The sequence below is a fragment of the Perkinsus marinus genome, assembly GCF_000006405.1.
Source record: "Perkinsus marinus ATCC 50983 genomic scaffold scf_1104296944428, whole genome shotgun sequence".
NCBI classification, from domain to species: domain Eukaryota; phylum Perkinsozoa; order Perkinsida; family Perkinsidae; genus Perkinsus; species Perkinsus marinus.
The window spans coordinates 202,432-225,255 of NW_003211397.1; the positions used below are offsets into that span (position 1 = coordinate 202,432).

Consider the following 22,824-nt stretch of genomic DNA (forward strand, 5'->3'; position numbering starts at 1 on the left):
AGCGCTAGTGGTCTACATAGTTGGAAAGTGTTGGTAGCCTATAACGAATCAATATCTTCTAGTAGTGTGGGAAACGCAAAAAAAATTGTAATTTTCTCGGGGGTTTTACTGTTCCTGCTTTTGAGACTGACCCTTTGTCTGAAAAGGTATTTTCGTGTTAGTTACCTCGCCACGTGATAAGCTGTGATAAGATTACACGATGGAATCGACCTCCTTATGGGCCTCCTCTAGATTCATAGGATTAGCCCGATACTGTAACGTGGTTGAATACTTGGGCGGCGAGGCCAGCAACCAGGAGCTCTAGGATTAGCGGATGGAGTGGTATGAACGGATTCCGCACGCATGCACAAGGGGATACCGTACGTAGTTAAGTACTTCTAGCAGGACCATGGTCTCGCCATTGAACGACCAGTAGCTCTGCGATTAGCGGCTGGAGTGGTATGGATGAATTCCGCACGAGATCGGCATGCAGTGGTAGATTTCATCCCACCTATTTCGAGTTGGGTTTCCAGGGTGCATGAAGTTGAAAATAATTGTTTTAGTTTTTACTCTTTCCCTTCGCTGCTTCCAACACCGGTAGTGGTGGCGACTAGCGGTTGATACACTTGACAGTTTCCGAGTTGGCAAATATAAAACCCGAGAATCTATACAGCTACTTGTTCTGAGATGCGCGTTAGACAATTGCAAACTACACTGCAAGATCAAGGCATGATCCAACAGGTAGGCCCTTTGAGCTTCTATGGTGGAGTTCTTACGTAACTTCATAGGACTCGGAATTTAGTGACAGATGACGAGGAACGTGATTGAATTCAAAACGTCTTAGCTACGACAATATTGTTCCTGTCGGCGTCTGTTTTGAAATAAGTGCATGCTCAGTGCGTATTGAAATTCCTTTCAATGGATTTGCGAGGAAGATGGTAGCGTTAGTCTTGTGGCTACTTGAATGGTACTGGAGTAGTCGGTCTCGGCGATTGGGGGGATTATCTGGAGGAGTGGTATGAATTTGGTGTTGTCGTTGTTGTTGTCAGATCTCGATGGATCAGCTGAGTGATATGAAGATGGCTTTGGATGCCACATTCTGGTTGCGAAGTATACAAATGCTGAAGGATCCATATGCTGATGCTCTCGGCGGAATGCCTCCAGGTACTAGGAAAAGTAGTGTAGCGGTTAAGGCCGTGGTTTGTCATTCTTGAGGTTGTCGGTTCTATTCCTGTGCATATTAGTTTTATGTATTGTAGGACTCTTCGGTATCATTGCTAAGGAGCTGGAGCTTTTCTCACACTACAAGATCAAACCAATCTTCGTAAGCAAACTGATCTCAACTGACTCTGAATTTTGTGGCGCGTGACGGAATTTCCCTCGCTATAGGTCTTTGACGGCATCGTGCCTCCTCTGCAGCATCAAATGTTTCAACAGTCTAGTCAACAGCAGCTGGATCAGGTAAGCGCTGAGGGCTTCCATCAGTGTGTAGGAATATGCACATGGTCAACTACATAGTTGGTGACAATATGTAAATTCTGGGAGGAAGCTTTGATAATTTATCGTTGGTTTCTGTACACTTCTACCCGAGTTTTCGAATAACTTTCTATAGCGAGGAAACCCCTGAGCTCAGTTGAGGAAAGCGAAAATATATTTCTATCCCAACACTGGCTTCAAGTGGACCTATTTTGTATCTTACGAAGTGTGACCTAAGATATTTCTCAGGCATGGACCTTATCGGCCAATGGACGCGACTCGGAAGCTCAGAAGGCGTTCGCGGTTGCCACGAGCCGCATCAACAGCGACATATGCCACTTCGCTTTCCACTTCTTGAAGTCGAAGGGCTTTGAAGTTATCCGAGCACCGTAAGGATTACAGGCCCAGGTTCGATCCCGGCATGCTGTATTTTTACTGCATTTAGTTACTTCGCATCAGCACAGTTGGCGTATATGGCGGCTAACAACCTCTGCCAAGTCGTATATGGTCCTCCGGGTCTCCTTTTGTATGGAGTGAAGAGTGTACTCCTACAGATGGACTTCCAGAAGTAGGAGCAATTTCGTGCTGGCGCGTGACGTTTTTCTACCGCTGCTTCATCAGGAACAAAGCTGAGTGGGTATCCCTTGACCATGTTCTGAGCAAATGGTATATAAATCGCGAGCAGTTTATAGATGCGTGTCTGCTGGCCGGCACTGAGTATTGCCTTACTTACCCTTATCTCAATTTGGACCAATTTCGTGGCGAAAACCAGCTTCCTGCGGCAGCTCACCATGCGGGGGCATTTAGCTTCGAGACTGCTATCGAGTTTATACGCCAAGTCCCACTGAATTCATGGATGCAGACTTTCCCTACGGATGATATGCGCAACGACCATGTTGAGGGATACTGCGTGTGCAAGCTACTCCTATGCTACACTCCAGTGCTGAATACGATCGATTTGGAAGTGCGCCCTCTGTCTTGTGGGTCTGGGCATGCGAATCCTCATCTGTGCCCACCCGGAGAGAATACACCACAAATGGTAATCAATAATCCTGATGGTACGCAGACTCTCTCACCGATGCCGATATCCTTTCCTCCTACACATGTTTGTCCAAGTGATATGTCTACTGTGTTTGGTGATAGACTCCCTGTGACGGTGTATGAGCTCCTTATGATGGGCTTTATCAGTAGCAGACTACCACTGGTTCTGGCAACTGGGGTTTGGTGTGATCGTCAGAGTCCGTTGATAGATTCTAAAGAGTATAGGTCCTTGCTTATCGATCTTACTAACGAGTATCGGACTAAGGCTTTGGGCATTATGGCTGATAAACTGAACCCGGCCCTGAGAGATCGACCTGTTATATGTACGGCGTATTGGGAGGTTGGAGAGATGGCGGCTCCTCCAGCTCCACAGCAGCCAGCAGCTCAGGGAGGGCCACCTTTGGGGGCGACTTCGACTACGAATAGAGCACATTTGCTGTACACGCTAAATCGAGAGGTAGGGAATCTTCGCTGTGCGCGGGGATATCTTTGGTGGTGATGTTTAGGATCCGAATTTGCGTAGAATTCGGATTCCTCATCTGAAGAGATTGAAGTGGATGTTCACGAAGGCGGAGCTGGAGGCTGAGATGCGCAGACAGGGGGCTAAGACTGTTGATCTGAGGTGAGTTGGCGAAGGAGTGGTATGTACGCATACACAATGTTAGGTTCTGTTTACAGTGGCATGCGAATGAATTCCAACACGATGGACCGTTGGTGACTAAACTGAGGAACTCGACTGCTGCTGGGCCTCGCGCTCAACCTAAAGATTTGAATTCCCTCTCTGCTTTGGTTCACTTCCAACTCCTCGAATCACTCGAGTATTTCTCTGAAGATGGGGGTATGACTGTCCTTGGTGACGTGCTGAAGGACACCCCAAGTCGTTTCCAGGAGCCGACACTGTTCGCTCTGGAGCTTATGAAATTTGGCGTCCTCACTGGTGACCCGTTCGAGCCGGTCGATGGCAGTAGCTTCCCCGCGGCGGTCGGTTATCCGAAGATTGATACGGTCAGTGATAAACAGAAGAGTATCACTTTGCTGTCCAGGGTAGTCAGTCTGGTGCCGATGAAGCTGAAGAACGATCTGTGGGACACTACAGTGGAATTCGACTTGGCTGCATTCCACTCCTTGCTGAGGCTATTTAAGAGGACCTTGAGGGTTCTATGTGAATCATGTTTGGCCGATGACCTCATTGAGAACAAGTCGTTGATAAAGATATTGCCAAATAACACTTTCAGTCCGAACGGGCCGTTGCCGAGTGATTTGAATGCAAACGGAGAGAGGCTGGTAGATGGCTGGGATCTTGCAATCTTTGTAAATCTTGCATTTCCTCAATTTTCAGCCCTACCATCGAGAGCATCGTGTCGCTGAAGTCGGACCATCGCCGGTGTTGCCGGTGTTCATGTTGCCTAGAACGTGCATGGGTATTGTTATGAAATACTTTATGGAGTGGGAAGCCCCGCAAACTAGGAAACCGTAAGGACGGTTTTAGGGTTTGTATGCTACTACTATTACGCGGCGCAATGCGAAGAATCCGTTTCGTGTCACCGGCGTGATTCTTTACCTTGGGCTCCTGTATATGGGCTTAGTTGTTGTTGTTGTTGATTGCAGGATGAGCGGAGCGGAGAAGCGTGCGACTTTTGATGAGAATCTTCGGAAGAAGTTCGCATGCTGCGTGGACCCTATGAAGGACCTTGGGGTGGCATTGGAGTTCTGGGCTGAGGTGAAGAGGTGTATAGTGGATATCAGTGATCAACTTGGAGCGGAGGTGGGGGGGGATTCGAACCTGTGCGGGATTGTGATGGGTGGGTTGTGGCAGGAAATGAAGCAAGATGTCGTGAAGGCCGACATTTTGTTATCGGAGAAGCGCGTGATGATGAATATTTAGCTGACGAGGTAATCTTCGAGGGGGGTAGGCCGGCTACCTAGAGTATGCATATCATTACTCTTGGTCGTAGGTCGAGGGATTGACATATGTCTTTACAAGTACCAGCAGCAGATGGCGGATTGAAAACTTATTACTTGTTAGTCTCGGTCTACGTGATGTGCTTGGGTTGAGTGGCTCCTTGGTGATATTCTCAGTTGAGGTTGAGGTTGTTGTTAAGACAGAAGAGTAATTCCCAATAGTCGTGGTTTATAAGTATATGTCGGCTTCACTAGAAACTCTTCCTGAGACTCCAGAGAAGACGGGTGGTGGTTGGTTGATCTTTAGTATTGACGAGTTGAAGGGATATCAGGCCTTACCGTGTTGTTTGGGTAAGCCTGTTGGAGGTATGCCGGAATTGATTGATAAGGATAATGCGGAGTCTCAGCTACTGCAAGCACCTCCGGGTAAGTTTGGTTGAATGGTTAGGGTGTCGATACGTGGTTCTAGTGGCCCGGGATCGACTCTTGGTAGGGTCATCTTTAACTGTATTATTAGGTCGCCGTGGAGGTACGAGGGGGAGGGGAGCGTCGACAGGCGGGCCGTCGACATCCACTAACAGGAGTTATCCCTCTAAGCAACCCTATGACAAATCTGCACATCCTGGCGAACGGAAGAAGTACGTATTATTTGGGCAACTGTTTGTAAGCTGCTACGTCGTTTCCCGCACAGGTTCGAATCCCAGTCAGGCAATAGAAATAATACGAAGGAGAGCTTCGTCAACGACCGAGCTCATCAGCGGCCATTGACTGGCCGCCATCACGATGTTGTTGTCCCCACGGGGGGAGAAGGCCTCAAGAAGTTTACATTGGGTGATATTCGTAAGGCAGAATCGACCATTGAGAAGGTAGTCTGGCCTCCACCGCGAATGGTCGTGGGTTCAATTCCCTCATCTTGCAGAGCTCTATGTCGGTTGGAGAGTATGTTAAAAAGGTAGCCCGAGGGGAGATCTCAGGCGATGCCAGCCCCGTGAAGTAAGTATGATCGATTTCTCCCTTGAGGGTGTATATGAGTACGACTTTCATCAGGAGGGGAGGCCCGGAGTCGAATAGTATTTTTGAGCAAGTCTCCACGGCCACGACGATGAGAGGAAGCAATAGGATGTCCGAATGGTTGAAGCCACGGCAGCAGGAGCCTGTGGGGGTCGACACTGTGGAGCAACGCAAAGTAGCGTGACCGGGGTTTGTACTCGCGACCTTTTGGTCACCCAATTTGTGTTCAGTTAAAGGCCGGCTTGCCCAAGGGGGCTGTGACCCTTGAGGAGCTCGAAAAGGGCGCTAAGCCGACGGTTGTGACTCAGAAGCCTTCTGGGGTACTTTATGAATGGGTCGTGGCGTTTTCACTACGTTTTTAACTACGCTGGATTTGAACACAATTCGTTCGTCGATCAGGATGGCAGCAACGAGGCAGGGCGAGCGCTGCTGGCCATGATTGGAGGAGGAGGAGGAGCCGCCCCCAGCAGCGGCGGCGGCAAGGCGAGTGTAATGGTAGTGTTGGGATATATATTTGATTTCTCAGACATCATTACATGTAGGGTAAAAATGCATGAAATGCAACTAACATGAATTTGCCGAAATTCCCTGGTTGGTAACAATACGTGTAGTTGATCGTGTGCATATCTTACCATACTGGATAGTGGTACTTAGTCCTGGGCGTTTAGGACGATCAGCAGTTGGGCGTTGGTAGTGTACATGACGAGACGCTCAAGATCCTACGAGAACAGCAACAACTGAGATCTAATGCTAAACAACGGGGGGACAATGCTGATGGAGCTGAGCAGATGAAGCGACTTCAGAGGCAGTTGGCTCAGGTTATGAGACGGGATGAGTTGGGAGATGTGTGGTATGGTATTCTCAGGTCAGAACGAAAGGTCAGGTTGCTCCCTCGGATGCTCCCTTGGCGAGAGGTCAACATGTGTCACCGAGAAGCGGAAATGATGGCATGGGCCGTCGACCGGCGGCTGAGGGCGCTTATGTCGCTCAAGCATCCCAATACGCTCAGCAAAGGGCTGCACTCAATCAAGGTATCTTAGGTTCATCCGAGTAAGATACGGAATAGGTCTAGTTGTGTACTATTTAGGATTCAGAGGTAACATGCCAATGCAAGCTGCCACTCCAGTTATGCCACCGCCTCCTCCGATGGGCGTATACGGTGGCCAGGCGTCTATGTATGGTGGGATGATGAACCCGCTACAGAATCAACAACAAGCTCAAATGCAAGTGCTACTACAACAGCTACAGCAACAGCAGAAGCGTCAAGAACAACAGTGAGTAGTGGTGCTGATTCATCGGCATTGGGGGAGTTGTGGTATGAGTGGAATTTCTCAGGTACGATCCGCATCAGATGGTCCGTCACCAACAGCATCAGCAGATGGCTGCGACAGCGGCTGCAGCTGCCGCTGCTACTAGGGGCCAGCGAGGGGGCTTCCAGCCACAACAGGTAGGATAGCCTGATAGTTAGTGTCGCTGTTTGTCTCGGTAGAGGTCGGTGGTTCGAAGAGGGATGTCACTATTCCTCAGGGAGCGCCTTACATGCCAGCCCCTGGGACCAGCAATGTGGATCCCTCGCAGGCTGCCCAATGTGCACAGCAGTAGAAGCTGAGCCTCCTAACCAAGAGGTCCCCGGTTCAATTCTGCCATAGATTGTATATGCCTTTTTCAAGCTTCGCCGTGATCATAAATATTGGGAAACGACTCTTACACCAGACACCGGTCTGCAATACCACTCGAATGGCGATGGTGACGGCAGTGGTAGCCCACACGGTAGTCAACAACTCGTATAATGCTTCCATTACACGGGACATGGTCAGTATTGAGTTTTATAGTAAAAACGGCCGACACAACTATCTCACTTACGAGGCGAGATGCCATCTCTATCGGGTACGTCGCTCTGACTTCTACGGCGGTCCTGCAGCAATGAACTGCGTCGACTATTGAGGGGACTACCACATCACCCCTCGACTCTTCTGGGGAGTGTCCAATCATTCTTCGACTATTTGTATACTGTATGCAGCAGTGTCAGGGTTATCCAAGGCATCAAATATCTATTCATCTCTTTTATTAAAGTCATGGCGCGAGTCAATCACTCGTTACTTCCCGTTCATTGTTTCTAAAATCGATTTTAGAGAAAAGGAAGCAACTTACAAAGCCCTAGTCTCTGACCTTCTTAAGATGAGCTTTCCGCGAGTCCTTATCGTAGACCCATATTTGTAGACCCCATATTTTAGAACCACTGATACACCTGTGCAATAATCTGCAGCCTATTCTGGGCGTGCGCGACATTTCATGGCGCGTGAAGTTGTTTTGTCCCCTTCTGTTGTTGCACTGTGGCGATGACCTGCGCATTTCTGAACCTTTCAATGTGTTATTTAACCTTCAGTCACATGCGAATCTTCGGCCTGTTCCACCTCAACCTGAATGTCATCGCTTCCGTGCTGGAATGCATCATTATAGAGTACCTTAGCCGTACAGATTATTCTCCCTTTGCTTCTTCTTATTATTTCTCATGTGTAAATACCCTTCACAAACCGGCGGCCTAGCCGGGTCGGCATCCGTAATATCATCAAGCCACAGTGGCAGTAACAACAGCAGCAACGGAAGACATAGTGGTGAGCACAAAGTAGCAGCTTTGATGTAACGGCCTTCACCTTAGGTACGGGCTCTCGCAACACCTGTGAGGTTCCAGGCTGTGGTAGAGTCCCTCGCAAGTCTTCCGATTCCGCCCGGGCTAGGTGAGTATCCTCGTGCACAGTTAAGCTCCCCTCTATCTTACCTTAGGTTCTGCACTCGCCACGGTGGGGGTCGGCCCTGTCACTATCCAGGTTGTCAAGTGGCTGCTAGAGGCCTTCTAGGCTTCTGTTACCGTCATCGTCATTATGCCAACAGCTCGGCTTATGGTAACGGTGTGGATGGCAAGGCGATGCCTACTCCGACGCCAGAGGCCACTGAAAGCGAGATTAGAGCTGCTCGGCTGGAGAACTATGTTCCTGTTCCGAGTAAAAATAATTGTATCATTGTTGAGGCCAATTACGTTATCAGGTTGTGTCGACTCAGTGGAGCTGGCCGCTCTCACTTACATAGCATCAACTCTGAAGGCTAGCGAGGCTGCAACTGCTGAGGGTAACAGTCAAGGAGAATCTTCTAACACGGCTTCAACCACAGCAGCCATTCAAGATAGCACAGGGAGCAGCACTGCCTCCCCCCTGGCGACTCCCGTGTCACCTTACTCAGCAACGACCTCGCAGAGCCCTCTGTTGAGCAGTAGTCAGGAACAGACTTTGGTTGAAACGGGAACATCCCCAGTTACCACGCCTAGTGGGGGTGATGCTATGGAGGCGGCCTTTGCAGCTCATTCCAGTGCGGCTTGTGATATCGATGAGCTGTTCTCTATTCCTACGATTCCTTCTCCTATATTTAAGCCGGCCATGGCTGCTGCTTCCGGTCCCCTAGATGTGGCCCCCTGCCCTATGGATACTGAAGATGAGTCTGCAGTTATGGGAAGACTGTGATCGTATGTGACGACTATTACGCGATGTAAATACTATTAGCCATTCAGAACCCTGTGCTTTTCTATATCCCACTCAGTTCCTCTCAATGAATTCATCGCTTGAGTTATCGTACTGTATGGAGGTCGCTTGTCAGTCCTTCACTTGGATGTCTTTCGTCCTCATCGGCGCCTCTAATGAGAAGGCCTAGTACTTGATCCCTCACAAGTTAGTCAACCGTGGGGCTCGTTGCTATTCACGGAACGTGAGGCTAAAACTGTGCGGGTCTTACACTGAGAAAATATGCACATGGTCGACTGCACGTGTCGATGACAATGAGGAATTGAGAAGGAAATTTTGAAAAATCGTGTTGGTTTTTAGTTCCGCTTGTATCCTACGTAGTGTGTTAATTCCCCAATAAAGTGAGGGAATTCCCGAGGAAAAATTCTCGTTATGTATCAGTTGTGGATTTCCGTACAATCCTTCCGTGGATTCAACTCAAATCATCAATATCTTCCAACACCGTTGAGTATCTTTTTGAACAAGATACCATGAGAAGATGATATGCACAGCTAATTATCATTCAATTTTGCTTTCATCAACAACGGTATCAAAAGTCCTCGAAGAGGGCTTGATCCCTCACATTGATGCTTGGTGTCGACCCTTCGGCTGATTCAGGGTACCTATGGAGCTCATACCACTCCTCCGTCACATCACACATTAACCCGAGCTCACTTGTCGAACATTGATGTATCATCTTCTCCTTTAACTTTCGGTACATAAGGAGGCGGTAGCTCTCGTGACATCACCCGGTTCCACTCGACACCCTTGAACCTACACTACATGCGTCGCAATAGTGTTAGGATGTATGTTTTGTTCGGTTCCTCAGCTGAGCTCAGGAGTCTTCTCGCTTATGAGGAATAATTCTCCGAAAATTTCTTATTTATCCCAACATCCTCACCATTTATGTTTCTTGATATCTTCCGCGCCGTTCTTAAGACAACCAAATCGCTTAGAGCGATCGTGCGTGAGCAGTCGCTTGATAAGATCTCTACCCTTTATATCGAAATGTCGGGGAAAGTCATATTTCCCCGCAAGAATCTGCTAATATCACTGACAGATCGCGAGTGACTCAACACGAGGTAACCTTCTGGTAAATTCCGAAGGAGCTCTCGTGATAAAAGGGTGGGAAACCAGCCAGCATTTCAAATATGAGAATTCCTAACGCCCACCAGTCGACGGACTTGCCATGACCTGAAGACGAGAGAAAGTATAGGAGTCCATTTCGTAGCAGAATCATCGTCACCTTTAGATTGTATGATTTCAGGGGCCAAGTACTCAGGAGTACCACATAGGGTCCACGTTCGATCATCAACAATCTTGGCAAAGCCGAAATCGGTCACTTTGACGTGGCCTGGGAATTCAAGACCACCTGACAGGAGGAGTGTCCCCTCTCGCATACCGCTAGAGTCAATGAGCAAGTTCTCTGGCTTCAAATCTCTGTAAATGATGTCCTGATCTGAGAAAAAAGTCGTGGGTTCGATCCCTAGTGAGAGCATACCATGCAGATACTGGAACGCTAAGAGTATCTCCGCTGCATAGAACTTAGCATGATCATTAGAAAGACGACCCTCTTTCCGAAGGTAGGAGAAAAGTTCTCCGCCATTCACGTATTCCATCAGCATGTACAGACGCCTGTCATCCTGGAATGAGGTCAACCTAAAACGGAACAGCAGGAGTAGGAATATATGCTCGCTTTCCTCAGCTGAACTAAGGAGTTTCCAATGCTAAAATACGAATTTGAGTGGGAGTGTTCAGAGACGAACGAGAGTTTCCCAAAATTTTCCGCAAAATTTTCATATAGTCACCGACACAGTATATTCCCACACTGCGGAACAGAGATGAATCTTGTAGGATTCGATGGGCGCTCACAGATTGACTATGTAGGGGTGCTCGATCATCGATAAGATGCTCTTTTCTGCTTTAACATGGTCAACCTGAGAACTGCCTGGCAATTTCGTGGCGCGTGACGCTAACCTGTTTTAATCTGATGACTTCTGATTTCTTCAGCATCTTCAGAGCCATCGGGGAGCGATCTTCTGAGCCTTTCAGCTTCACCACTCGAACACGTCCAAAGGTCCCTGTAGGCTACTACTGTATCGCGAATTTGGCATTAGCCTCACCCGTGCCAACAGTATCGTGCAAGTCGAAGGAGTGGACAGATAGCCTTTTGCCTTCGAGAAGTCTCTTGAAGTGAGCTATGCGATTCTGTAAAAACAACGTCACTGCGCCATGGAATTATGTGAGCTTGAGATCACATTTTGCTTTGCCAGAGGAGCCGTTGGTGAGCTCCCTGAGATGCTACCACTTTTCACTGAAAAGGGGGGAAAATCATCACAACACCGACGAGCAAACTTCGCTTGGTTTATCCAGCTCAGAAATATCCGAAACTACATTATGAACATTTACACGAAACTGAGGGTGAGAGTACAAAAACCAACTGGAATTTCCCAAAATTTACATGAGATTTTCTCACTGTCATCAACACATGTGGTTGACCATGTACATATTTCCCCCCAAAATGCCCCGGGGAAATTTCAGAGGAAAAATTATTGTTCAAATGGGTAATATACTATAGCCCCGATGGGCTGAAAAGATATAAGAATATCAACTCACCGGACGACGCTCTTCCACCGCTCTCGGTCGACTTAGACGATTTCTTACTGCTGTTGAACATACTTTTCCCCTATTAATAACCATTAACTATTATTGAGAATATTCACTCGAACACTCCCCTGTTCCTCGCGAATTCGTGAAAGCATCGATCACTTGCCAAAACGGGAGATTTTCGCCCAGTGCATGCCTGGAGGCTTCAAGTCCGTATCGAGCAAGAGCGCTTATCATTTCGAACCATAATGAGAGGGCATAAAAGATGTATTTTATATTATCTATAAAAGATCTATGTTATGATAAATATCTAATTGATATTGATTATATATAAACATAGATATCGTTGCATACTGGTTAGTGCATGCCTGGTGGTTTCAATAGCACTCAAGAGTGTTTATCATCAGTGGCTACCATTGTTGCATAATAATAATGATATAGCATCAGCCCTATATCAGGCACGCTATGATAATGGCAACAATAGGAGTTAGCAAGATACTACGACTAGCGATTCAAAGCGACCATAGTTGCAGGGCACCTCCTATGGAGTACATTCATGCCTGGGTGATCCGAGACTTTAGTAGTTGCCATTGACAACACCGCTAGAGGCATGTGAGAAACGTTTCTCGGTTGGACAAAGGAATGGAAACTACTCAATAATTTTGAGCGACTTTTCAAAACTCACTGAAGCAATCTTGTCATCTCTGAAAAACAAAAAATTATAGTAAATATCACTCGAAGTATCATCTTACGTTTTCGAGAAGCACATATGTCGTATTGCACCTCGTTCATGCACTGGTATTGTCATCACCTTCTGCTGTGAAAACGTCTCAAACACAGCTAAGCCACCAATGTACGAGCCTGAGGGGAAAAGATGCACATGGTCAACTACATGTGTCGGTGATGATATGAAAATTCTGAGCAAATTCTCGTCGGTTTCTGAACACTAAAAGAAAGTAAAGTTGGAGCTTGAAGACTTACCGCTTTTGTCAGTGGTTGTTGAGAGGACAAAACTCCGGTCGGCAGATACGGCAAGAGAAGGATTGTCATACTCGTCAATATCAATGCCGTAGTACCTACAAATAGGCCTAATCTGTATCTTATCAGCTCAACCTCAAGATACGCCCACGTTCGAATAGGTGAGTGATGGAAGGATCGGAACAGCAGGAGCTTATGCGCATCAGTAGCACAGAGAATGAAAGTGTGACCATCCATTGACCATGATAACCTGTAAAGCAGAATAGGAAGGGCACAGGTTCGATTCCCGGTGAGGGCATTTTACATGTCACGAATTCTGAAGCTCACATGTCGATCGAGTTTGTGAGGGTTCAACGAGTAGTCGCCGATGTTCTTCAGCGTCTCACCCGAATAATAATGCATGTACCTACAAGACGAGCGCAGAAGTTCTCGAGGAGTGGTATGCACGCATGCACACGACTTACGGATCATTTTCGATCGCCATGACCAAAACCGGTTCATCACAATCCAACCACGTGGCAGCTGATACTGGTTGGGCTTGGCGAAGGAGTCCCGTCTTCCTCCACTCGAAATCTGGTGGAATGCTAAACGCGCACGCCATTGTGATCGATTTGCTCTCACCTCGGGATCCCTCAATCCGCGTCCGTTCGTAAAACTGGACGGTCATATCCCGACATGCACTGAATAAAAGCAGCTCCCCATCACCCTTGACTCGAGGGCAGAATTGGCAGCGAAGGACCTAACAGCGTTGAGGAAATGCAAGATAGCAAGATGGAGCAAGATTTCTCACATGTGTCTTCGTTGGGTGGGAGGACTTGCCAACTTGTTCACCTGTGGTTGCGTCGAATACCACCTGAATGTTGGAAATTCCAACGAGGTGGAAGAAAGAGAAAATCGAAAGGGTAAGCCCATTAGTGACTTAGCAGAGGCCACGTATTAATATGAATCTAGAGTGGAGGAATTGGAATAATAGAATCGGTGATCGAGAATAGGAATATATTCCACGAAGAACGGAGATCATGACAGGGTGAAACATGATGCAGTTGAGTTTCTAAGCATCGAAGACAACAGTAGGTTCCTCGAGCTATGATTATTCCTACGATATTCATACTGGTGCGAGAGTCCACCCGACATATCTCCCGACATGGTGAGTACAACATAATAGTACTACTGTAGTACTACTACAACCATTATGCTGTGCTACTACTAGTAAGAGTACTCACCACTTCACCGCCCATGCATCCAACAGCAATGAATGCCCCATCAGGGCTCCAGTCGAGAGATAGGACCGGGGAAGGGGCGTGGAAAGCGAGACCAGTAGGCTCGATAACGGCTGGAACGGAAGAAATCCTAACCCTGCAAGTTGAGATCATCAGCTGTCTACCTTCACTATCCCTCCACAGCTTGACCTCCCTGTCAGCACCACCAGTGGCCAACAGCGTCGAGTCAGTCGGGTGAAACACCACACATGTTGGATTGGCACGGGCTCCATGTGGTGCTGTGGCAGAACGGACTGAGGCAGGGATAATAAGCCACTACCACTGAACCCGCACAGGTTCGATCCCCCCTTACCGACTGCATGCGGGGTTACACCAGCCTCCTTTACTATCCCTTCCAACAGGTCCTCGGGACCTCCTTCCGACTCCTCAGAATCACCATAGGCCGCATATTGGGCAGAATACCTGGGATCACATAGCTCGCACAAATCCATACCACACCTTCGCCAACTCACCACATGTCAACAGCCCTATCCAAAACGCTGCAGTCACTGCTGCCTTCAGTGTAAGCAACACCAGATTCGCGTTGCAATACAGAGAATGCCTCCAAGTATTCGTGCTCCATGAGATATCTAATGAGCCGTCCATTCAAAGACCAGGAAATGTCAGCCTTGATAATACTACTGAAAAATCGCCTGTAATTGGGCGTGCTTAGGCTTCTGAACTATACCACTCTCGCTGGAAGAAGGAATGGATGCAACGGCGCCGCCCTCAATGATGATCTCTGGTTTGATGGTGGTCATAAGGAATAGGGTATGAGCTGGATCCTTGAGGGGTAGAATAAGGAGCCCTTGTAATTCAACATTTGGGGATGAGGCTATGTAGAAGCTTTAATATGAAAATAACTCGACGAAAATCCAACTGTGAAGGGATCGAACCTGTGCAGTCTCAACCCATCCTCACGGAGGCAATGGCATGTACCCTATTGAGCCACATCACTCCTTCTAGCCACCTTCCCAGTCATAGTCTCTCGTAACTAACCTGCGGTTCTTCAGCGGTCTTCACTCTCGACTATGCCGTGTGACACCCTCTCGAATAGGCTTCGCAATTTCCTGTTCGCGGCGCTATCAACCTCACCAAACTAACGATACTAAAAACCCACAATTTGCATTTTATACAATACTAGTTGGAGATTCGCTCACACGACGTCAACGATTGAGTCGCCAGCAATTCTCCGATGCGGGTTCTCTCAGCGGTTTCCTACGGTTTTCTTATACAATTTTTTTCCATAAGTCTCACAGCTCACTTGCGTATGAGCGCATACTAACATTCCGTAGGTCTCGGGTTCGATCCTTGGTCTATTACCTTACCTACTGTTTGACAACCCCGAGCTTTTATGAAAGATCTGAATGTATCAAACTCCTCCCGACCTGTAAGAAATTCCCGGCGGAGACTTGGAATCCCAACAGCAAAATCGATTAGGATGGCGTGCGCTAGTTTCATGAACAAAGCGCGCGCCCAGATTCCGCTGACTCGGATTGGTCCAGAACTTCTATAGCGACACGGTTTCCTTTCCTGCAGACTCTTCGTTGGAAGCTATCGACGACGGACTCGCGTGCAACCGAACATCGCTTTCTCTACTAGGACTCGTATCAATGTCGGAGTAATAGTGACAGAATAGACCGACGATTAAGATCCAAATAAGAACCCCTGAAGTACGTAAGAGTCTTACGGTAAGACACTCGAAATGTAACGAGCTGCAAAAGTATGGATTTCCCGATTTACGTTACAGATCAGAACCGAATATCGGATGCGTCACAGACATATCTTGTAATCTCATAAGTTCTTGTCTGTTTCTCAATAAGTCTGATAATGAGTATACGAGAGAGAAAAGTAGACATGATCAATCACGAATCCTCGTCTGAATGAGTGACAACTATAGCAGATAGCAGAGTTGTCAAGCCTCGAGAAATCATTATCACAACTTCCAGGCATATGCTGCGAGAGTTGCGGGAGGAGTGGTAGATATGGACATTCTACGATACTCAAATACTCTTGTTCATTAAGAAACGAGCAACTCATCTGGGATGATGCCAGAGGATAACATCGCCATTCATATCACTCAGGGCCTGAGTGATACTCGTCGATCCCCGTCAGTCATGCCTGGCATGACTGACGGGGATTCGGAAAACCCGATTCTGAAATTGAGTCTCTCCCAACATCGATTCCGAGTTCGAAAATTGATTCATTGAGCATCTGGTGACCTTGATGGAAATTCCGTGGCATGCGGTCATGCTCAGATGCTCCATTGGGAAGGGAGGGAGTATTGAAGTGACTTCAGGCTTCACGCGTCAGAAGGCCCGCGACATAGGCACATATATAGGATATATCATATAAAGTTTATATTATAAATATCTGTCGTCGTCTCGTGCGCGAAAAAATGTGCACATGCTCAACGACCACACGCGTTGCTGACAATAGAAAAACTCTGAGGAAATTAATGTTGGTTTTCGTAGACTCCTACCCCTAGTTATGTGTAGATTCCCATAGAATAGCGTTGGAAACTTCTGAACTCAGCTGAGGAAAGTGAACATATAATCCTCCAACACTGCAAACGATAAGGGCCCCAGCACAGACCAACCTACGCCTTCTCCCGCATTGGGGTAGACCCGAGCAGCATCGTACTGGGGGCCGGAGTCCCTCCCGAGCCTGTGGCAGATCTCAGGCTCGCTGTCAGGCATGCCGGTCTTAACGGCTTGGCGAATCTCTGCCATCGGAAAATATCTTGCCTAAATCTTGGGTTGAAGATACACCACCATTGGACCATTTCTCTCGAATAGTTGTCTTTTGTTTTTGAGGTGTGTTGATGCTTGTTAGTAGCGCCATTAGCACCAAGGGTGCTAACTGCTATGACCTCTGTTGGCTCCAGTGATCACTCTAACAAACGGACCATTTATCTGCGGCAGATAATCTGCCTGATTCTCCGGATGAGTGCATTGGAGTCGGCATTAAGGTCATCCAGAGCGCCCATGCGTAAGCGCTGTTGATATCAAATTGCACTTCAGAGGTGGTCAGGTCTAAGATGCAAGCATTGGAGCAGGAGATTAGGGCATTGAGGCAGAGTCTGAGTGAACGGAGAGCAAGCTCTGTGCGGGACACCTCACAAACTTTCACCCGTCGGGTGAGAGTTGCAGGGGGCAGAATTCGATTCAATCTGCACCGATAGAAGGCTTTACTCAGGTCTAGGAAGACACCTTTGTAGTGATTTTTCCAGCGGAGGCATGCCGCCATGGCTATCTGCTGTATTGTAAGGCCGTTGTAGCTACCTGGGGGGAGGTGCCGGTTTAGGCCTCGGGCATCGCTACAAGGCCTCACCTTGGTAGATTTCCAAGCTCCTTGTGCTAGGGAGAAGGTTATGATAGAAGGGCCGTCCACAATTGGGGAGTGGGGAGGAGAGGACTCGTTTAGAGTATGCCACCATTTATTTCAAATAAATTATTAATAAATTATTTGTAAGATACATGTTGATCTCTTTTTTATAGGCAGTGATCTGTTGGGGAGAGAGCTCCTTCAGCTCCTTGCTGGAGTAGTCCTCTCGCGGTCCCACTGCACGTGTGGGAGGGAACGAGTGTGTTGGGTGAGTCATATTCTCCTGAGGCCATGACACTTCCCAGCAATATTCTTGCTCAGGTGTGTCGCGGCACTCACCACGATGCATTTGTCGGAGTACACCCATGTAGGAGGCGGCCCCGGGGAGAGGTTGTTGTTTAAGCACGCGATGTACCAACAATTGACCAACCTTGCTGAGCTGGGTATGCAGGCTGACATCTAGGTTAGCCGCCAGGGGGTAGGTTGCCGGTGCAGAAGCTTGGTCCTGGTTCAGGTTGACGAAAACCCCGAGTTGTCGAATGTAAGAGAGGAGGAGATCAAGTTGAGACGGTAAGTGATCCACGACGTAGGCCTCTATGGACACCATCATTCCTTTGTTCCAGGACGGTCTCACATTGAGACGAACCACGGAACTTGGAGATGGTTGGTTTTGGGGGGGACCTTTGGAGTTGTCTTCAACCAGACAGACAGTGTCCAATAGTAAGTATGGAGCATCAGTCTGGACCAAGCTATATGCAGATACTCCGGTGTGCGTTACGAGGGAGAAGGAGCACATTGTGTCGAGTCCACATCTCAGGGAGTGCCACTCGCTCTGAGGGCTGTCGACGTCTTGAATGTCGACATAGCGGATGAGCAGTTTTTCTCAGTCGCTTCCCACGGCCCCAGCAGTTACAGAGAAACTCAATACAGAGGTAGGATACTGAGACTTAGGTGTGTGATCCTGCTTATTGCGCTGTTTCATCAGTTGCTGAACTTTTGGGTCAGTGCACTCCTTGGCACGGTGAGAGGAATAACCGCGTAGCGAACAGAGTTTGTTCTTCCATCGGCAACTCGACTCAGCGTCGGATATTCCCAGAGCTTGTCGCAAGCTGCCTTTGGGAACAGATAGCCGAGGTTTGTCGTGTGAGTAAGACCGATAGGAGTCAGCTACAGGGTGCTGAGTATTAGGAGCTGATGTACTTGTTGTATTAGGCTTGAAGAAGCTCGTACCAGCCGGTGGAAGCTCTCGGGGACGCTTGCTGGAGGGTCGAGATGACCCTTCGGTCAGTGGGCGCTTGCGGTGATGGAGAGAGCCGTGTAGAGATGACCGGGATGAGAACTCTATTTGAAGGAATTCATCGATTGATCTATGTCCCAGATCTTGGGAAGTTTGAATCAGTTTGTGGTGAAATCCTTCTTCATCCGGGGACTTCTTGAGTTCATGCAGGAAAGTCCTACTCGAGAGACTTAGGGTAGCCGAATCCTGATGGCTTGAGAACCGGGGTGCACTTTAAGGTTAAAAGTTTTAACCATATCAGTCAATAAGACTCGTCGGCACGGCCAGTCGATCTTGACTTTATGCTCGGTGGTCAGTTGACTGAAGAGCTGGCGTTCAACTTGTGCAGACTCATCCCAGGATCTTCGTGAGATATAGCGATCACTGTCGACCCATTTGCGTAGCACAGTTGTGAACTTCTCTGGGCGAGTAAAATACTTGTGGGCCGGTGCTAGAGCCTTCTTTAAAAGAGACGAACAGGACGCGTACCACTCTAGTAGGAGGGTGCTAGATGAAGCCACGAGCTCCTTGCTCGATGCACTATTCTCATCTTGGAGGGACTCGGCTTCCTTCAACCTCTTGTAGACCATTCGCCATGAACCGAACTTGTGTGACGTTGGTGAGAGAGCAGCATCGCGAATGAGTTCATCTCGTATAACTTCGGTGAACCTCGAAGGGAAGGCTGCTGCTACAGCTAGAAGTCGCAGCGGACTTGGGTCAACTCGACAGGCTTGAGTGGCACGTTCGAGATGTCTCACGAAGTCACGGTAGTTGAAAGTTGGGGCGACGGCTACCGAGGGAGCGAGGTTGGACAGTTCAGAGTTATGGCCGGGGGTAGTAGCTAGGCGACGGCGTGCGTTAGCTGCTGCAGCGTCTAGCGATGCCGCATCGCCGATGCGTCTTTGACACGTTGATCGCTAAGGCCTAGGCCATATGATGCAATAAACCTGGGCAGGTCGAGGCCGAGGCTTTTCCCGCTCCTGTCGCGAACGAAAAGGCCTTTCCATCCTACGTCATGAGGGTTACCAGCGGTCACTGACCACAACCAAGCAGATACTCTACCGGGGAGTAGGGGGTGAGGCGGCTGATTTCGGACGGGGATAGTAGCTCTTTGTCGGCGGCCTCGTCACGATGGGCCTCGACAGCTTTGCGCAGCTGTTCCCAGACAGATGCCGAATCCTTGACGGCTGGGTCGGGAAGGAGTAAAGGGGACAGGATCTTCTTTCTAGTTGTTGATGTCACGGGCACCGAGGATCCAGAAGCCTGCCTTCCTTGGCCCGCGGGGGAATCCGTTCTATCGGATTGTTGAACAATCATTGTTCCCCATCGGTTCCAACCCGATCAGCCGCACTTGGGGGAAGCACCTCCGTGGAGACGCTTCGACCAGGTTGAGCCTCAGCAGGGTTAGATTCTTCTGAATCGATTCTCGGATGATGCACCATGTTTCCACGTGACACAACACAAGGCGAAGAAACTTCGGAGAGATAGATAACAAGGAAACGTATGGGCCTTTGTGGCTAATGGAGCTAAGCTAAGCTCAGCTAACACAAAGGGGACAGCGTAAGATTCGCTGCCGATGCACAGTAACGAGTGCGGCTAGAGACAGCAACCCCTTTGTAAATGAGTTAGGAACAGAATAAATACGATGAAAGAGAACTGCATGTTGAACCAAGATGTAATAAACGGGAATGTGGAATTATTCACGGTAAATAATACACCATCGGAAAATCCATTTCTTGGAGTGAAGAGGTTCTGCCAGAGCTCAGTAAAGAGAACATTGAGCATGGTAAAAAATAAGCTTAGTGGAATAAGGAAAACGGACAGTGCACGGATCAAAGTCGTCTGAATCCTGGATAATACACACTGCAGCTCCAAGGCGCAAACAGACGGTGTCACTAAACTTGGTGTCATATCACTATTTGTTGTCACTAAATTTAGTGACACCAACTCGCCCAGCTGATGGATATCCAATCCTGTGCTACTTAAATAAGTCCTTCAGCTGGGACTTGTTCCCGGCAACTGAATCGTGAGGAACGCGACAACGTGTCTGCTATCAAATTATGTTCCCCTCGTATATGAGTACACCCAATTTGGAAGCGCGAGAACCCCACCGACATCGCTATCCGGTTGAGAGAAGCCGGCCTCGCCTTGAGCTTGCGTATGACACCCATTGTGGCCAAATTATCCGTGAGGCGGTGCACATATCCTACACGCTGCTGACCATACTCCAATACCTTCAGGTCCACTCCGACGGCCGCCAATTCTAAGAAATTGATGTCCCATTCCAAAAATTTAGCTCGTGAAATATGCGAATGAAACTTCGATTCGGAATTGAATATTTTAATGGTGTCTCGTTGCTATTGCTATTATCGTATGAGGGGGTCTCCTCCTAGAGCACAGTATTGCCTTTATTTTATTTACTCTTTTCCCATTAGCTCACATCATTGGCTGTAGACTGTCGTCCCTCAATGAAATTATTCCTTCCCTTAACATATCGTCTCGAGAGGCTACCGCCTCGATCAAAACACAACACAGGTCGATTAAATGATAAAGAAGCACGCGGCAATGATGCTATGTTATTTTCCATCATGGATTCTGCCTCTCCAAAGACACTGTGCCCTCCTCCAAAGCGTTAGCCGGTACAAAGCGACCTGTTTGCTCAGCCAGAGTCTGCTGAACTCCTTGCAGGTCCGGTTGGTACCTGTTAACGACACGTCGAACACCGATTCTACAGATCACGAACGAACAGTGTTATGACGTTTTAACACGCATCGTTTTCATTCGTTTTTTGGAGTTTTTCTGCCTAATAATTTCCCACAATGATTTAGTCGAGAACGGAAAAAATCTCACAAATACTGGGAAAATGGATAGCAGTAGTCATCACGAAATCTGGGGATATGCGATTCGAAATTTTCGAATCGAATATTTCGCTTACCCTTTCCACATAGCTATGCATAATATTCCCATAACGAACATGTACACACCAACGATAGCGTACAGCAGACTGAACTGAACTAACGCCAGTGAGCCTTGAAAGAGGTAGAAGAGTCCTCTTCCCCATAACAAAGTGAGGAACTTGGCGTATTCGTATCTAGTGACAACTACGTCACGAAATTGGCACAAAGTTAACTCCACATTTTTTCCTGCCAATGAACGCGTTCTCTGAGCAGTTCTGGGTTGGCCTCAAGAATGCAAGTAATACCTCCGAAGAGAAATTGATATCTGATAATGCATGATATCTCAACCACCTCCTGAGTGGCCTTGACTGACGCATTGCAAAGGTAATCGATTGGATGTATAATAGTCGAGAAAATGTTCAACACTCCGAGGGCTCCAGTGAGCGTAACACCGAGACCTCCAACGAAGCATAGAACTCGAAGACCATTCGGGCCTTGTTGAATGTAGTGATGCACCTATAGTGGTATATGATAGGTGGATAGTGAGGGATTAACTCACCTGTACGAGGCCCTGTTGGGCTGCGTTAGAGGCGGCCAAAAGTGTTTGACGACCCATCTCGAGGGCTACTTGACCGGTGGCCTCACTGAAGGCGGGGGCACCAGTGTTGGTGCTTGGCATACTCCTTGACTAAAGGCTTTGGGGAGGCGTTGAGAGGTGGTCAGAATCACGCCAATATTGGTTTTGGCGAGTTTATTCATATTCGCGAGTAAGCAAAAAAGTAGCGCTCTCACTCAGTGAAAAGGGATATCGCTGTGAGCGACGGCGAGGACAGTGTGCCTCATTTTATGCGAGTTGAGTGGCGCGCGAGTAAGCAAAAAAGTAGCGAGAGTAAAGTGGAAGGGATATCGCTGTGAGCGACGGCGTTGACAGTGTACCTATAGCTTAGAGATCTTAGTGAACTACGGACCTTAATTTTAGAACTAGGAACTAACGCTGGGCGTAAAACCTCAATGGTATCACGATGTCGTCAATACTCCTCTGGTGGGACCATTTTATGGGCGAGCGCGTAGCCAACAGCGCAGAATGGAAACTCCTTGATTCCCTCAGCGTTTTGTTGCTTTGCATGTTTCAACAACTCCTACCCTTCGTCCTCCTGAGTGTCTCTCAAGCCTCCTACGATGAGCCTCGCCTGGTGTACGAGTATGAAACTCTCAAGGTGAGGTTACTGATGATTTCTACCGCGTACATCCCCGATTCAGGTAAGCTCCTTTGCTGGTAAAACACATTGCGGTATAATCGAGGAGGAGTTCAAGCTTCATGAACCACACATGGTCCTCGGCGTCAAGGAGTTTCGCTTCGCCATCGATCCGCCTACTGGAGTTACTTTAACCACCTACATGGATACTAAACGCAATCAACGAGCTCATTTGTGAGTTCCTCCTTGCAGAGATTCTAATTCAATTCTGTTTCTTCTCAGTTCACGAGCTCTCGGGTATGTTGACGTACTGGTCGCTTATAA

General features: G+C 48.1%; 7 protein-coding genes across 7 annotated transcripts; 4 read left to right on the forward strand and 3 right to left on the reverse strand.

Moving 5' to 3' along the window:
- Positions 1-666: 666 nt before the first annotated feature.
- Positions 667-4,506, forward strand: Pmar_PMAR019094 (conserved hypothetical protein; the record flags this gene model as incomplete). Its single annotated transcript, XM_002780149.1, has 14 exons — positions 667-720; positions 1,029-1,143; positions 1,239-1,303; positions 1,369-1,440; positions 1,705-1,844; positions 1,901-2,023; positions 2,077-2,439; positions 2,572-2,836; positions 3,003-3,118; positions 3,162-3,780; positions 3,836-3,969; positions 4,105-4,261; positions 4,313-4,389; positions 4,452-4,506. The coding sequence occupies 13 exons, from the start codon at positions 667-669 to the stop codon at positions 4,379-4,381; spliced, it is 2,292 nt and encodes a 763-aa protein (XP_002780195.1). The 3' UTR covers positions 4,382-4,389; positions 4,452-4,506.
- A 131-nt stretch (positions 4,507-4,637) lies between these two features.
- Positions 4,638-7,011, forward strand: Pmar_PMAR019095 (hypothetical protein; the record flags this gene model as incomplete). Its single annotated transcript, XM_002780150.1, has 12 exons — positions 4,638-4,824; positions 4,916-5,036; positions 5,090-5,264; positions 5,318-5,391; positions 5,446-5,584; positions 5,640-5,729; positions 5,809-5,898; positions 6,078-6,227; positions 6,275-6,440; positions 6,497-6,683; positions 6,745-6,856; positions 6,937-7,011. 12 exons carry the CDS (start codon positions 4,638-4,640, stop codon positions 7,009-7,011), a joined length of 1,566 nt encoding a protein of 521 aa, XP_002780196.1.
- A 788-nt stretch (positions 7,012-7,799) lies between these two features.
- Pmar_PMAR019096 (hypothetical protein) lies at positions 7,800-8,924 on the forward strand (the record flags this gene model as incomplete). Its single annotated transcript, XM_002780151.1, has 4 exons — positions 7,800-7,881; positions 8,069-8,147; positions 8,194-8,411; positions 8,455-8,924. The coding sequence occupies 4 exons, from the start codon at positions 7,800-7,802 to the stop codon at positions 8,922-8,924; spliced, it is 849 nt and encodes a 282-aa protein (XP_002780197.1).
- A 586-nt stretch (positions 8,925-9,510) lies between these two features.
- On the reverse strand, positions 9,511-11,637 carry Pmar_PMAR019097 (cAMP-dependent protein kinase catalytic subunit, putative; the record flags this gene model as incomplete). Its single annotated transcript, XM_002780152.1, has 12 exons — positions 9,511-9,583; positions 9,636-9,734; positions 9,862-10,001; positions 10,048-10,154; positions 10,207-10,314; positions 10,363-10,419; positions 10,462-10,619; positions 10,833-10,897; positions 10,938-11,041; positions 11,084-11,168; positions 11,219-11,253; positions 11,577-11,637. 12 exons carry the CDS (start codon positions 11,635-11,637, stop codon positions 9,511-9,513), a joined length of 1,092 nt encoding a protein of 363 aa, XP_002780198.1.
- A 579-nt stretch (positions 11,638-12,216) lies between these two features.
- Positions 12,217-14,565, reverse strand: Pmar_PMAR019098 (Coronin-1A, putative; the record flags this gene model as incomplete). The annotated part of the gene is made up of 12 exons (XM_002780153.1): positions 12,217-12,271; positions 12,320-12,428; positions 12,549-12,643; positions 12,850-12,951; positions 13,010-13,118; positions 13,167-13,284; positions 13,336-13,398; positions 13,769-13,878; positions 13,930-14,058; positions 14,118-14,227; positions 14,278-14,394; positions 14,447-14,565. 12 exons carry the CDS (start codon positions 14,563-14,565, stop codon positions 12,217-12,219), a joined length of 1,236 nt encoding a protein of 411 aa, XP_002780199.1.
- A 6,428-nt stretch (positions 14,566-20,993) lies between these two features.
- Positions 20,994-21,983, reverse strand: Pmar_PMAR019099 (conserved hypothetical protein; the record flags this gene model as incomplete). The annotated part of the gene is made up of 5 exons (XM_002780154.1): positions 20,994-21,108; positions 21,343-21,498; positions 21,543-21,629; positions 21,678-21,820; positions 21,864-21,983. 5 exons carry the CDS (start codon positions 21,981-21,983, stop codon positions 20,994-20,996), a joined length of 621 nt encoding a protein of 206 aa, XP_002780200.1.
- Positions 21,984-22,428: 445 nt separating this feature from the next.
- Pmar_PMAR019100 (hypothetical protein) lies at positions 22,429-22,738 on the forward strand (the record flags this gene model as incomplete). Its single annotated transcript, XM_002780155.1, has 2 exons — positions 22,429-22,521; positions 22,565-22,738. 2 exons carry the CDS (start codon positions 22,429-22,431, stop codon positions 22,736-22,738), a joined length of 267 nt encoding a protein of 88 aa, XP_002780201.1.
- Positions 22,739-22,824: the final 86 nt, after the last annotated feature.